Here is a 13,971-nt window from a genome sequence, read left to right on the forward strand (position 1 = left end):
GAAATAACGGCCGCTGGCGGAGAGAGGAGGGGGGTGGAATCTTTGAAGGGGGGGGAAGAGAGAAGCCGCCCTGTCTTCCGCGCGCCCACCACCTGCGCCATCGTCAGCCAATCAGCGGCCGTCTCAGGGGTCTCGCGCTCGGGGCGACTCGGGCTGCTGGGTGGCTCCCCCGTCCCTCCTCCCGCCAGAGTCCCTCTCGTGCCTCCCCCCTCCCGCTGGCCTCGCGCGCGCTCGCGCTCGCGCCCGCTCCAGCCTCTTGTGTGTCCTCGCGCCCCCCGCCCGCCCTCCCCGCGCGCCGTGTGCTCCGCTCCCCCCACCCTCCTCCTCCTTCCCCCCTCCCGCCCGCCCCGCGCGCCTCCTCCCTGGGTTCCCCCTCCCCCACTACCGCCTCCTCCTCCTCCCGCCCCAGGGTGAGCGCGAGCCACCTCCCTCCCTCCCTCCGCCATGGATCCCGGCAACTGGAGCAGCTTCATCTTCCAGGTAACAACCCCCTCCCCCCGCCCCCCCACCCCCCCTTCTCACACCCCCTCCCGCCCGCCCTCCCTCCCGTCCCACCCCCCCTCCGCGCGCCCGGTGCGCGCGCAGCTGTCCCCCTCCCTCCCTCGCGCCCTCCCCCGCCCTCCCCGAGGCGCCGGCTGGGCGCGCGCGCGGCGGGGGCCGAGGCTGCTCCCTCGCTCCCCCCACCCCGCCCCGCCAGGCTCCAACCGCCGCCGCCGCCGCCGCCGCCGCCGCCGCCGCCGCCCGGGCCCCCGCCCCCCGCCCCCGGCCCCCGGCCCCGCGGGGCCTCCCGCCCCCACCCAGGGGGCGTCGCCGCCGCCGTCGCCGCCGCCGCGCTCCGCGGCCCGCCAGGCGCCCTCCTTCCCTCCCTCCCGCCGGCCGGGGTGCGCGGGCGGCGGGGCGGCCCGCGGGCCATGCGTTCGGCGCGGCCCAGCCCGGCCGGCCGGGGGCGGCGCCCCGAGCCCGGGCCCCGCGCGGCCCGCGCCCCCGGCCCCCGCTGAGCCCCGGGGGCCCCGCCGTGGCCGAGGCCATGTTCCCCGTGTTCCCTTGCACGCTGCTGGCCCCCCCCTTCCCCGTGCTGGGCCTGGACTCCCGGGGGGTGGGCGGCCTCATGAACTCCTTCCCGCCACCTCAGGGTCACGCCCAGAACCCCCTGCAGGTCGGGGCTGAGCTCCAGTCCCGCTTCTTTGCCTCCCAGGGCTGCGCCCAGAGTCCATTCCAGGTGAGTAGGGGCCGGCCGTGGCGGGCCGCGCCGGGAGGGCGCCGACCCGCGGCCGCGGCCCACACGGCGCCTTGTCTTCGCAGGCCGCGCCGGCGCCCCCACCCACGCCCCAGCCCCCGGCGGCCGAGCCCCTCCAGGTGGACTTGCTCCCGGTTCTCGCCGCCGCCCAGGAGTCCGCCGCCGCCGCGGCCGCCGCCGCCGCTGCCGCCGCCGCCGCCGCCGTCGCTGCTGCGCCCCCGGCCCCGGCCGCCGCCTCCACAGTGGACACAGCGGCTCTAAAGCAGCCGCCGGCGCCCCCGCCGCCGCCCCCGCCGGTGTCGGCGCCCCCGGCCGAGGCCGCGCCCCCCGTTTCTGCCGCCACCATCGCCGCAGCCGCGGCCACCGCCGTCGTAGCCCCAACCTCGACGGTCGCCGTGGCCCCGGTCGCCTCTGCCTTGGAGAAGAAGACAAAGAGCAAGGGGCCCTACATCTGCGCTCTGTGCGCCAAGGAGTTCAAGAACGGCTACAACCTCCGGAGGCACGAGGCCATCCACACGGGCGCCAAGGCCGGCCGGGTCCCCTCGGGGGCTATGAAGATGCCCACCATGGTGCCCCTGAGCCTCCTGAGCGTGCCCCAGCTGAGCGGCGCCGGCGGGGGAGGGGGCGAAGCGGGCGCGGGCGGCGGGGCGGCCGCCGTGGCCGCGGGCGGCGTGGTCACCACCACCGCCTCGGGCAAGCGCATCCGGAAGAACCACGCCTGCGAGATGTGCGGCAAGGCCTTCCGCGACGTCTACCACCTGAACCGGCACAAGCTGTCGCACTCGGACGAGAAGCCCTACCAGTGCCCGGTGTGCCAGCAGCGCTTCAAGCGCAAGGACCGCATGAGCTACCACGTGCGCTCACATGACGGCGCTGTGCACAAGCCCTACAACTGCTCCCACTGTGGCAAGAGCTTCTCCCGGTGTGCACGGGGCCGCGGCCGCCCGCGGGGCGGGCGGGGAGGGCGGGCGGACGGCGCTGGCGGTGGCCCGGCCTCGGCTGCCGGGGCGGGAGGCGGCGTCTGGGGCCGGGGACCGGGAGCCACTCCCCGGGAGGAGGGAGGGAAGCCTCGCCCGGTTACCAGGGAGCAGGGGGTGGTGCTTCGCCGAGGAGGTGGGTCCTCCGGGTGGGAGCAGGCTCGGCGGGGGCGGAGGGCCGGCCCGCCCCGCGGCAGGGGGAGGGATTTCCCGCCGCCCGGGGGCTCCGGGGCCGGGGGCCGGGGCGGGCAGGCGGGCGTCTCGGGCTCGGCCGGGCGGGCTGAGAAGTTAGACCGGGGAGCGCGCCCCCGCCCCAGGGCCCTAACCCCGACCCCAACGTATTCCCAGGCCGGATCACCTCAACAGTCACGTCAGACAAGTGCACTCAACAGAACGGCCCTTCAAGTGCGAGGTAGGAAGCCCGCCGCCGCCTCCTGTCCCGGTTTTCACGATTTTGATCCTCCCGGTGGCTGAGTTCGGCCTCTCAGACCCCCTTTTTCTCTCTCTCCTGTTTGCTCTTTCGCTCCCGCCTTCCCGTCCCTTCTTCAAGACCTTGCCGTCTCTCTCCCGTCTCCTCCAGACCCAAGACCCCCGAGGCTCGGATTCCTTTAACCTCTTGCCCCCCCTCCCGCTCCCTGAAGCTTTAACTCTCCTGACACCCCCACGGCCCTCCCCCTCCCCAGAAATGTGAGGCAGCTTTTGCCACGAAGGACCGACTGCGGGCGCACACGGTGCGACACGAGGAGAAGGTGCCGTGTCACGTGTGTGGCAAGATGCTGAGCTCGGCTTACATTTCGGACCACATGAAGGTGCACAGCCAGGGCCCTCACCATGTCTGTGAGCTCTGCAACAAAGGTACATGCTGGGGCACGCTGGGAGGGCCGGGGACAAAGGGTGGGGACCGAGCCGGAGGCCCTTCCACGGATGAGGCTTCCAGGTGCTGTCGCCTAGGGCTCGTGGCCTCTAGAGCCCTTTAGGAAGCAAATGGAGCAAGGGCGGGTCGACTGAGCCTCGTTAAGTTCTAAGAGGTCTGGGCTGGAGGCTCAGAGCTGCCAGAAAGAAGCAGCCTCTGGGGGTGGGTTGCTCTGGGGAAGGAGTGGTCCAGAGAGCCAGTGCCCCAGGGTTGGAAGGCAGGGTTTGGACCGCCCGCGCCGGGCCCTCCTGCTCTGGGGCAGGTGGAGTCCGACCGCAGGGGCTTATCGGCCTGCTGGGGCCATGCCCCAGCCGCAGAGGAAGCTGCTTTTAAACAGCTTCACCGATTCGCCGAGTAATGAGTAACGGGGCTGAGACTGATTGGGGCCCTGGAGGGAGGGGACACAGCCGTCTCTGCTGAGGGTCAACTCTTTCAGGTGGCTAGAGATCAGTGTCCTGTCAGCCGGGGAGAGGTTCCCCTAGCCACGGAGAATAGGTTCTGTGGGTACCCAGGCTGAGAAGCTGTGGCACCATGCACCCAGGCCCCAGGCTGAGGGAGGGGCTGTGCCCCACCAGCCCCAACAGAGTCGTTGGCCCCAGGTTCCCAAGGATGCGGTGGGCGGAGGACAGGGCTATCTGAGGAGGGCGTCCCCGGCCTTAGGAGAACAGCCCCGTCTCTGGGGTCTCCGCCTGGCTGACCCCCCATCCCCCCCATCCCAATCCACCCCCCCAATAGGCTTCACCACAGCAGCATACCTGCGCATCCACGCGGTGAAGGACCACGGGCTCCAGGCCCCGCGGGCTGACCGCATCCTGTGCAAGCTGTGCAGCGTGCACTGCAAGACCCCTGCCCAGCTGGCCGGCCACATGCAGACCCATCTGGGGGGGGCCGCCCCCCCTGTCCCGGGAGACGCCCCCCAGCCACAGCCCACCTGCTGAGGGGGACCCCCGCACCCACCAGGCAAGGCGTGGGGCATGGCTGGGGGGGGTGGGGTGGGGTGTGTGGGACGAGGGGGCTCAAAGGGCCCAGTAGGGGATCTCAGGCAGGCCAGGGATGCCCACCTACCACTGGAGCTAGGGAGACTTCTGGGGACAGGGAGGGCCCTTCAGGAGAACTGGGAAAGCCTCTGGGGGCCAGACAGGAAGTGAGCAACGGCTGTGTCCCAGGGGAGGGAGTCTGGGAACCAGGCTGGGGTGAGGGACCAGGCTCTTGCCTATCGGATTGCGCTGTGATCTCCTGGCATTTGTGCCCACGCAGGTACCGGTGAGGTCTGTCCTATGGCGGCAGCGGCGGCGGCGGCGGCAGCGGCGGCGGCAGCAGTGGCAGCCCCCCCCACAGCTGTGGGCTCCCTCTCGGGGGCTGAGGGGGTGCCTGTGAGCTCTCAGCCCCTTCCCTCCCAGCCCTGGTGAGCTCCAGGTTGGTGGTCGGGAGAGTGGAAAGTGGAGGGACGTCCCTTGGTACTGCCTCCTCTGACCCCCTCTTCCTGCCGACTCCTCACCTCTTCCCCGCCAGCCAAGGAGCCTCCAGAAGGAAAGGAGGAAGAGGTGTTTCTTAGGGGAATTCGCTAGGTTTTAACGATTTGTTTCTCCTGCTCCTGTCTCCTCCCCATCAGACCTGACCCCACACACACTTGTCCCCTCGGTTGTGTTGAAGCCCCCTGGACAGTGGGCAGGGGTGGCAGAGGACAGGAGCGGCCACTGCCCTCACCCCTTCTCCTCTCTGTGACCCCTGCCCTGCCCTTACAGGGATCTGCGAGCCTTCTCCTCCACGGTCCTCGCCCCCCCATACTGTCTGCTGCCCCTCCCTGGGGAGTTGGTGCTTTTTTTTTTTTTTCTCTTAATTTTTTTTCCAGGGGGAGGGAGGAGAGGAAGGAGGGGTCCCGATTCCGTCCCAGAGAGGGGAAGAGGCGAGACGGGAGAAGGGGCCGGAGCAGGGACGGCAGCAGTACCTTCACGAGGCGGGGTTGTTTGGGGTCAGGCCCTAAACATTGTCCTACTTGAGAATCTGTCAGGGGAAAACAAGTCAAGGGGAGCAAAAGAAGGAGCCACTAGGGCCAGAGGCAGGACAAGAGACGGAATTCTAGGGTGCCAGGGTGAATGGGGGATCCAGGGACTAGAGGTGCTTCCTGGGGGGGGGGAATGCGGTCACGGTGTCTCCCCCCGCCCTCTTCCACCCCAGCCCCAGCCCTGGCCTTTTCTTTTCATCCCTCTCCCCCACGACAGAAGCAGTGGCCCTGGCCATGTCATCGTGTTCCTGTGTCCCCTGCATGTTCCCCACCCTTCACCCCCCTCCTTTTGCGCGGACCCCATTACAATAAATTTTAAATAAAAACCTGTCTCTGACTTTGGAGTGGTTGGATTGCTCTCCCCAGAGCCCCTGTCCCCACCCCCCAAGGCATTACTTCTGGGCCTGGTGTCCCAGCCGGGCTCGGGCCTTTGTGGCTCCCGGGCTCTGGCTCCTCCCTCAACCCCTGCTGCAGCCCAGATTCAGGGTGGGGCCGAGGCTCCAGTGGCTGGAGAGCAGGTTCCAGGACTCCCAGGGCTCCCGGGAATACCCAGGCAGGCCCAGAATAGCCACTGGAGGGTTGAAGAGGCCTGGGTTAAAAACGCCAGCGGGAGACGAATGCTGCTCTTCTGCTCACACCCACTGCCTGCGGCTCAGACCTCTGCCCAGTACCTGCACACCCTTAAGGCCCTGGGGGCTGACAGTGGGCGAGGGAGCTGCAGAAAGGGTGCGCACGTCAGCCCAAGGACCGGGAGCGGAGAGGGTGGCCGAGAAAAACCGCGCTTGTGCCCTCGCCTGTCCCCTCCACTCTTGGTGTGGTCCATGGAGCGCGTCCGGGCCGGGCCCAGCCCCCTCTTGCTCCGGACGGCCCCTGCAGCCTCTGCCCTGGAATTCCCTTTTGAGTCCTGCTCCAGGGACCCGGGAGCCTTCCAGCGCCCGTTTCTGCTGCTGCTTCCTCGAGGGGCGAGGGGCTTCCTGTACTGCAGGCTCCCTTTTCTCCCAGCCCCACCCTGCTCCGGAGCAGCCTCCCCAAGTTTTGCCTCGTTCCCCTTCCCCTCTCTCTGCCTGTAGGGGTCCCGCCCGTCTCACAGGTCCGGTCTCCTCGTAGACCCCTCTCCGTTGCCCCCAGCCCCCTGCCTCGGCCAGGAACCCCGGTGACCGTTGGCGGGAGGGGCCCGGGGCTTGGGAAGGGGGCACCCCCAAGAAGCGCGCGTGGGAAGGGGCAGGGAGGTGGCGCGAGTGGTTACCCCGCCGGTTGCCCGGGTAACGCGGGGCCTGGCACGCGTGGCTCCCTCGGGCTGGCCGGGAGGGGCGGGAGGCGAGCGAGGGGCGGGGGCGGTGCGTGGCGGCAGCGGAGCGTAGGGGAGGGGACGTGAGAGGAGCGAGAGGAGGGGACGAGCCGCGGGGAGGGGAGACCCGCCGCCTCCCTCCGCTCGCGGACTCGCTCCCTCCCGGGCCGCGGCTGCTGCAGCGGGGCGGCGGTGGCGGCAGCCGCGGGAGCAGGCTGGAGGCCGGCGTCGAGGTGAGACGGGGATGGACCGAGGCCGCGGGCAGGACTGTGCGCGGACAGACGGCGGACGCCGGGAGGGCTGCACCGGAATGCGGGCGCCCGGCGGGCTGGGTGCTGGTGCCGGGCGCGCCACGCCAATGGGAGGAGGAGGCGCCTCCTCCTTCCCCCGGGGGCGAGGGAATCCCTGCGCGAGGGGCTGAGAAGGGGCTCGGAGGGGCGAGCCCAGGTGCCCGGGGCGGGGCGGGGGCGCTGCGCCCCAGTCGCGCAGGGGGGAATACCGCACCGGCGGGGCGGCCCGGGAGGAAGGGAGGACGCAGAGGGCGTGGAACGTGAGCACCGGGCCTCTGCCCAGTGCGCCTGTCTGCCTGTGGGAGTGTGCGGGCGTCTGCACAGCTTGCTGATTTCGGGGTGCCGGGGCATCTGCGGGATCTCGGAGTCTGGACCCTGTCGGGCGGGCCCAGGGAGAGAGCCTGGGAGGGTCCTGTTTACAAAAGGGTTAATCTTCCCAGGGCTCTCGAGCAGAAGACTTTGAGCAGGGCACTCCTCCCCAGGGATGTCCCACCCCAAGGCAAAGGAAACCCCAACTTTTCTTCCTCTCCCCAGAGGCAGCCCAACGCTGGCCCTAAGACAGGAGCATATCGGTCTCCAGCTGCAGTGACGGGCGCCTCGGCTTTCCTCCTCACCACACCTGTCTCCTCCTCTTTCAGGATTCTGCGGTCTCCGCTGCTCCAGCCGCTCCATCGAGGTCCTCTCCCCTGTCCCCTCTCCCCTCTCAAGATGGCAGCCAGCGGTTCTGAGGGCTCGGAGGTGAAGGGGGTAGAAGAGGGTCCCCAAACCCAAGGAGAAGGGCCTGGCCATTCTGAAGGCAAAACTGGCCCTCTCCAGGCCCCAGCTGGGGTCCCAGATGAGCCAGAGGCCCTGCAGCCAGGCCCAGACATCGCGGGGGCCCCTGTGGACTCAGAAGCCAAAGCTGGGCTGGCTCCAGCAACCACAGAGACCCCAGCTGGGGCCCCAGAAGCAGCCCAGGCCAAAGACCTCAGCTCGAGCCCAGGAGGGGAGCCAGATGCCAACCCCAGCCCCGAAGAAGCATGCCAAGAGCCAGCACCCAAACCAGAAGAGAATAAAGAGGTCACTGCAGACCAGGGGTCCGATCTGGGGTCCGGAGCCCCACCTGAGCCAGCCTCGGAGCCTGCTCCCCAGTCGGACCCCCAGTCAGACCTTCAGCCAGACTGCCAGCCAGGTTCCCAGCCCACCCCCAAGTCAGCTCTTCAGCCAGAGCCCCCTACCCAGGAGGACCCCACCCCTGAGGTCCTGACTGAGAACGTGGGGGAAAAGCAGGAGAACGGGGCAGTGGTTCCCCTGCAGGCTGGTGGCGGGGAAGAGGGCCCAGCCCCGCAGCCTCACTCGCCACCCTCCACCAAAACCCATCCAGCCAACGGGGCTCCTCCCCGAGTGCTACAGCAGTTGGTGGAGGAGGACCGACTAGGAAGGGCTCACAGTGGGCATCCCGGATCTCCCCGAGGGAGCCTGAGCCGCCACCCCAGCTCCCAGCTGGCAGGGTCTGGGGTGGAGGGGGCCGAAGGCACCCAGAAACCTCGGGACTACATCATCCTCGCCATCTTGTCCTGCTTCTGCCCCATGTGGCCTGTCAACATCGTGGCCTTCGCTTATGCTGTTATGGTGAGCCCCCTGGGACCCCGGCCCAGGTCTGCTGTGGCTGCCAGTTTCCTGCCACCACTGGGACTGCACCCAGGAGTAGTACCTTGCTTTTCCTCTCTTCTCTGCATGGATCTCCCTTCCCAAGTATGGGGTCTTTTCTGGCCTCCCCCTGGGACCTTCCCTTCGGAGCCACCGCTGCCCTAGCCCATCAGGTGGGAGGGCGGGCAGGACAGGTTTCACGCCGCCTTGCTGACCTGTGCCCTCCCCTCCTTGCCTCTCCAACCCTCTTTCCCCCCTCGAACCACTGTCCATGGGGCCTGCCTGTCTCCTTGGGACAACTCTTTCACCTGAACCCTGCTGGGCTGCCGTCTCCTGACCTGGGCCCACGGTGCCGCACCCCTCACCCTCACCCCAGTCCCGGAACAGCCTGCAGCAGGGGGACGTGGATGGGGCCCAGCGTCTGGGCCGCGTGGCCAAGCTCTTAAGCATCGTGGCGCTGGTAGGGGGGGTCCTCATCATCATCGCCTCCTGCGTCATCAACTTGGGCGGTGAGTGGGGGTCTGGGACAGGCCGGGAGGAATGGAAGGGTTGGCAAGGGCAGCTTTACTAACCCCTGCCCCTGCTCTCTCCTGTCTGTCTTCCCTACTTCTCCTTTGTCTCTCCTTGTTCTACCCCCACCGTCTCTGTCTGTCTCCTCTCCCACAGTGTATAAGTGAGGGGCTCTGCCCGCATTCCAAGACTTTTCTTCCTGTTGGGAGCTGCCTTGGGCCCATCCTCCCCTGGGGGGAGCCCAATGGATGGCCCAGGCCCGCACCCATAGGGACCAAGAGAGCCTGAGCGGCCTTGTTTACAGCTTCTTTCCTGCTCCTGCATCCTGCCAGGCTCCTGTGCCAACCGTAGGCCTCTCTTCTCCCTGCACTGTTTTCCAACCTCCCTGCACTTCTGCCTGCACCCCTCCAGCCTCGTGGCTTCCCTGTCCCTGCACTTCTGGAAACCTCCCTGACCCGAACATCTCCCAGACTCCCTGCTCGCAGCCTTCCTGCATCTCTCCCAGCCTCCCTGCACTCCTCCCAACTTCCCCAGTCCCTGCGCCCCAGCCCCGGTGTCCCCCTTTCAACTTTCACTGTCTGGGCACCTTCCCCCTCATTCCTTTCTTCCTTCTCCCCTTTATCATCTCCCCTTCCCCCTCCGCACCCTCTGCCCCTTCCTCTTCCTGCCTTCTCTCCCCTCAGCATCCTTTCCTCCTCCCTCCCGCCGCCGATCTCTCTGCAAAAACTCCAGCACTTACTAGATCAGGCTGGGGAGGGGGGCGATGTCCGGGGAGGGCTGCTCAGCCCGCTTCCAACTATTTTCTGCTGGGACCACCCAGGTCCTGACGCCCCCAGGGCGCCTCTGGGTCGCAGAGCTGGCAAGCCAGGCCTTGTCTGGGGACTTGGGCGGGGTGTCGCGCACGGGGGCTCGCTCTGTTGAGAGCGTGCACCGGGGAGGAGGAAGGGGCGCAGGGGCGCGGCTGTTGGCCCTTTCTGATTAGCCCGAGCCGACCTGCCCCACTTGGGCTCTTAAACCCGCTCAGCGAGTTTCTTAAAGGCGTCGGGGCTGGGGTCATTCACGTGCTTTGTAACGAAAGAACCCCGAAATAGGACCAAAGCTCCCGAATGCAGGGAGCGAGTGAGGGGAGGGGAACTCTCTAATCATTTTCCAAGAGGACGAGGGAGATTTGAGGGAGATTTGTTGCACGCGACAGTCCGCTAGGGAGGCGGGGACTGAGCTACGACGCGGCTCGGAGTTGGCGGGTTTTGTTTTCTAAAAAATAAAAAATAATAATAAAAAAAATTTAAAAAGAGAGAGAGAGAAAGAAAAAAAAAGGCGTGGGGAGGGAAAAAAAAACTAAAAGTCTTTAAAAAAAAAAAAAAAGGATACATCAAACAGATTATCCCTTTTTGTATGCCGGATGCTGCATGAGTCTGAAACACCAATAAACGGAGACTGCATGAGACTCGCCTCCTGCCTCAGTTGGTCCTTCCGTCTGTCCGCCGCGGGGTCCCGCGGTACTGCCCTCTTTCGGGCAGACTCGACTGGGTGTATGCGCATGCGCCCTCCCGGCGGCCATCTTTACTGTGGGCCGAAGCCCGTTGCGTCCGAGCCTGCCTGCGCATGTGCAATCTTCCCCACGCGTTCTTTTTGTCAAGTAGCTTCGGCTAGAGCGGAGCCTTCCGCGCCATCTCTGCGCTTGCGTACTGTGACCCTGCGCAGCGCGGGAGGCGGGTCTTCGCTCCAGGTGCGGACGGCGGCTGAGGCGGCCGAACGGCGAGGTGCGGGGTGGGGCGCCCGGTGCAGGGGCGGGGAGGGGCAGGGGGACGGCGAGAGGAGCGGCCCCGCCCCTCTCCGGCCCGGAAAGTGGCTTCCGCTGGCCCCTGGGAGTCTCAGAGGGCCGCCGCGGGATCCGTGGGGCGGGGTCCTGGGAGGGGACTCAGCGCCACCTCCTGGGAGCCGGCGGCCTCGTCGCTGGGGCCGCCGCTGGAGCCCGGTTGGTCGCAGACGCTCCCTGAACTTCTGGGGCGCCCCGTCCCGGGGGAGGGGCACGGGGGAGCCCCCCAGCTTGTCCTCCCGCGTGTACTGTCATCGCAGGGCCCCTCCCCAGTAGCCTATGTCCCTTGTTCGTGGTCATGGAGACACGTCGGCCTCCACGGCGGTGCCTCTGTCTGAAGAAGGGGAAGTGACCTCCGGCCTCCAGGCTCTGGCCGTGGAGGATCCTGGAGGCTCCTCGGCTTCGGCCAGGAAAGCCGAGGAAGAGGGGGACGGAGGCCGGGAGGAGACGGAGCATGCGGGGTCCGGGGCTGAGACGACGCGGGGAGCAGCCCCCGGCGCGGAAGGGGAGGCGCCCGCCCCGGGAGAGCCCGAGGACTGGTGCGTGCCCTGCAGCGATGAGGAGGTGGAGCTCCCCGCCGACGGGCAGGCCTGGAGGCCTCCGCCCTCGGAGATCCAGCGGCTCTACGAACTCCTGGCTGCCCACGGGACCCTGGAGCTGCAGGCGGAAATCCTGCCCCGCCGGCCGCCCACCCCTGAGGCCCAGAGCGAAGAGGAGAGATCCGATGAGGAGCCCGAGGCCAAAGAGGAGGAAGAGGAGAAGTGAGGGCACCCCCTTGCACCCCGTTCCTGGGCTCGCTCCCTTGGTGCCCGAGATAAATGGGGAGGGGAGGTGGGCCCCTGGAGCGTGGGAATGAAGGGCTGGAAGGGGGCGGGGAGACCCGCGGGCTGGGGTGTTTGGGGAGACCACCCTCAGCCTTCCATTTCTGCCCACCCGACCCAGACCGCACATGCCTACGGAATTTGACTTTGACGATGAGCCAATGACCCCGAAGGACTCCCTGATTGACCGCAGACGCACCCCAGGTACAGACATGGGGGAGAGGCGGGGGCGGTGAAGGACCTCTAATCCCACTCACTGAAAGGTGACTCCCTAAAAGAGGCCTGTGTTTGGTGCTTTGGGAGCTGCGCAGCTTGTGGCGGTAGGAGAGAGCATCCCCCAGTGGTGCCGTGGTACCAGCTTGGAGCCCTCCCTGTCTTCCTGCCCGAGACTTGCACAGGTGACCCTGTCAGGCTTCCCATGGCTTTCATCTTCATCTCCCCTGGAAGTTCAAGTCTTCCTGGTCATTCCTTATTATTTAGATCCTCATTCCCATATTGCTGTGTGACCCAACGGCCTTCCTGGAATCTACCCTGGAGCCGTTCTTGATTTCTTTTTCTCTCATCCCAGCATCCAGTAGTAGCGAATCCTGTTCGCTCCGCCTCCACGTTTCCAAGCTCAGCTGCTGCCCTCCACCTTCCACCCCACACCCTCATCCAAGCCGCTATTTCTCTCTCTCATTTATTCATTCACTTACTTTTTACCGAAGCCATACCTGTGCACCTGATGGGGGGGCGGGGCGGGGAGGCAGAGGGCAGAGAATCTTAAGCATAAGCAGACTCCACTCCCAGCACAGAGCCCAACTTGAGGCTCAATCTCACGACCCCAAGGTCACGACTGGAGCCGAAATCAAAAGTTGGAAGCCCACCGACTGAGTCACCTAGGCGCCCCAAGCCATCTCTTTTGCCTGGATATTTGTGGTGGCACCTAACTAGTCTCCCTGCTTCCATTCTCAGCAACCAGAAAGATCCTTTCAAAATATACATCACGACGCTTCTCTGTTTAAAACCCTCCAAAGGATTCCGTTGTTGGGGGAAGTATCATGTCAAGAGAGAATCCAAACACCACTACTTCCCCTGACTGTCCCGGCCCCCAGGGTTTCCAGAGACATTTATTTCCATTTAAACTAAGAGATCCAAACCTCTCATCATGGTCTCTAAGTGCGTGCGTTCTTTCTTTCTTTCTTTTTTTTTAAGACTATTTATTTATTTGACAGAGAGAGAGATCACAAGTAGGCAGAGAGGCAGGCAGAGAGAGAGAGGAGGAAGCAGGCCCCCAACTGAGCAGAGAGCCCAATGTGGGACTTGATCCCAGGACCCTGAGATCATGACCTGAGCCCAAGGCAGCGGTTCAACCCACTGAGCCACCCAGGCACCCTCTAAGTCATTTCTTTAACTATATATTTCTGTCTTCCCGCTACCCCCCAGTTCCCTATACTCTTCTTGGAACAGACCTCTCTGTTCCTGCCTCAGGGCCTTTGCACTTGCTTGTCCGCCTGCCTGGATGTCTTTACCCTGGTCTTCACATTACGGGCCTCTTCTCATAGTTCATAGTTCAGACCTTCACTGCCTACCTCATCTGAGGCCCAGCCCCAAACCTCAGGGCCTCCATGACAGAGGCCAGGAAACCTGTATGTTTAATGAGCTCCCCAAGTAGTAACATCTAGGCAGGTCTGATGCACAGCGCCTCACTCCCATCCACACTTCCTACCTTCCTTTTCTCCAGGAAGCTCTGCCCGGAGCCAGAAACGGGAGGCCCGCCTGGACAAGGTTCTCTCAGACATGAAGCGACACAAGAAGCTGGAGGAGCAGATCCTTCGTACGGGCAGGGACGTCTTCAGCCTGGACTCCGAGGACCCCAGCCCCACCAGCCCCCCACTCCGGTCCTCCGGGAGCACGCTGTTCCCCCGGCAGCGGAAATACTGAGTGCTGCCGCCGCCTTTAGGGTGCACAGCGTTTGCCGTCCGGGGTCCTTCCCTAACCCAGGGCGCTGGACACTGGGCCGAGAGAGGGAAGGAGAGAGGAGAGCCTTCCACGCCCCCAGCACTGCCCCGTGCCAGAAAGAGAACGTGTGTGCGCCTATTACGAGCTTTCTGTGAAACCTCTCTTCCGAGACCTGAACTGATTTTCTGAATCCAACATTAAAAACACGCTAAGTGATCTTCTCTTCGGGGTGGGCTGCTGCGGAAGCCGGTCCGTCGCGGAGGGGCGGGTCCGAGTCACCCGACGGGGAAGCTGAAATTAAAGCCACGTGGGGCAGAGGCGAACTCGGCAGCACCTGTCCCCCTCCGCCCGGGTCGGGCCCTCTGGCCCTTCGCAGCCGGCTGCGCGGCGGGGCCTCCCGAGGCCCGAGCCTCCCGAGGCCCGAGCGGCAGCGCCTCCAGCTGCGGGCGGAGCGCGGAGACCCAGCTGCGAGGGCCCTTTAAGTGGCCAAGCCCCACCCCTCGGCGGCGGCCCTGCGGGGAAGTGATCCCTAGGGCTGGGC

General features: G+C 66.0%; 3 protein-coding genes across 8 annotated transcripts; all 3 read left to right on the forward strand.

Moving 5' to 3' along the window:
• The first annotated feature begins 366 nt into the window (after positions 1-366).
• MAZ (MYC associated zinc finger protein) lies at positions 367-5,469 on the forward strand. 4 transcript variants are annotated; one of them, XM_032327847.1, is made up of 7 exons: positions 367-480; positions 1,133-1,219; positions 1,303-2,159; positions 2,563-2,626; positions 2,898-3,069; positions 3,863-4,087; positions 4,385-4,494. In XM_032327847.1, the coding sequence occupies exons 1-6, from the start codon at positions 445-447 to the stop codon at positions 4,063-4,065; spliced, it is 1,419 nt and encodes a 472-aa protein (XP_032183738.1). In that variant the 5' UTR covers positions 367-444; the 3' UTR covers positions 4,066-4,087; positions 4,385-4,494. The 4 variants fall into 4 exon arrangements, with proteins under 4 accessions (XP_032183738.1, XP_032183739.1, XP_032183740.1 ...); XM_032327848.1 differs by lacking the exon at positions 3,863-4,087 and having other exon boundaries at positions 4,385-5,469; XM_032327849.1 differs by lacking the exon at positions 367-480 and having other exon boundaries at positions 953-1,219.
• A 1,061-nt stretch (positions 5,470-6,530) lies between these two features.
• On the forward strand, positions 6,531-10,301 carry PRRT2 (proline rich transmembrane protein 2). Its single transcript, XM_032327853.1, has 4 exons — positions 6,531-6,653; positions 7,349-8,321; positions 8,716-8,848; positions 9,006-10,301. Exons 2-4 carry the CDS (start codon positions 7,419-7,421, stop codon positions 9,014-9,016), a joined length of 1,047 nt encoding a protein of 348 aa, XP_032183744.1. The 5' UTR covers positions 6,531-6,653; positions 7,349-7,418; the 3' UTR covers positions 9,017-10,301.
• A 169-nt stretch (positions 10,302-10,470) lies between these two features.
• Positions 10,471-13,651, forward strand: PAGR1 (PAXIP1 associated glutamate rich protein 1). Of its 3 annotated transcripts, none has more exons than XM_032327871.1 (4): positions 10,471-10,578; positions 10,929-11,429; positions 11,611-11,693; positions 13,213-13,651. In XM_032327871.1, the coding sequence occupies exons 2-4, from the start codon at positions 10,948-10,950 to the stop codon at positions 13,410-13,412; spliced, it is 765 nt and encodes a 254-aa protein (XP_032183762.1). In that variant the 5' UTR covers positions 10,471-10,578; positions 10,929-10,947; the 3' UTR covers positions 13,413-13,651. The 3 variants fall into 3 exon arrangements, with proteins under 3 accessions (XP_032183762.1, XP_032183761.1, XP_032183760.1); XM_032327870.1 differs by having other exon boundaries at positions 10,474-10,612; XM_032327869.1 differs by lacking the exon at positions 10,471-10,578 and having other exon boundaries at positions 10,764-11,429.
• The last annotated feature ends 320 nt before the right edge of the window (positions 13,652-13,971 follow it).

This window comes from Mustela erminea, chromosome 20 (assembly GCF_009829155.1).
Source record: "Mustela erminea isolate mMusErm1 chromosome 20, mMusErm1.Pri, whole genome shotgun sequence".
Taxonomy (NCBI): domain Eukaryota; kingdom Metazoa; phylum Chordata; class Mammalia; order Carnivora; family Mustelidae; genus Mustela; species Mustela erminea.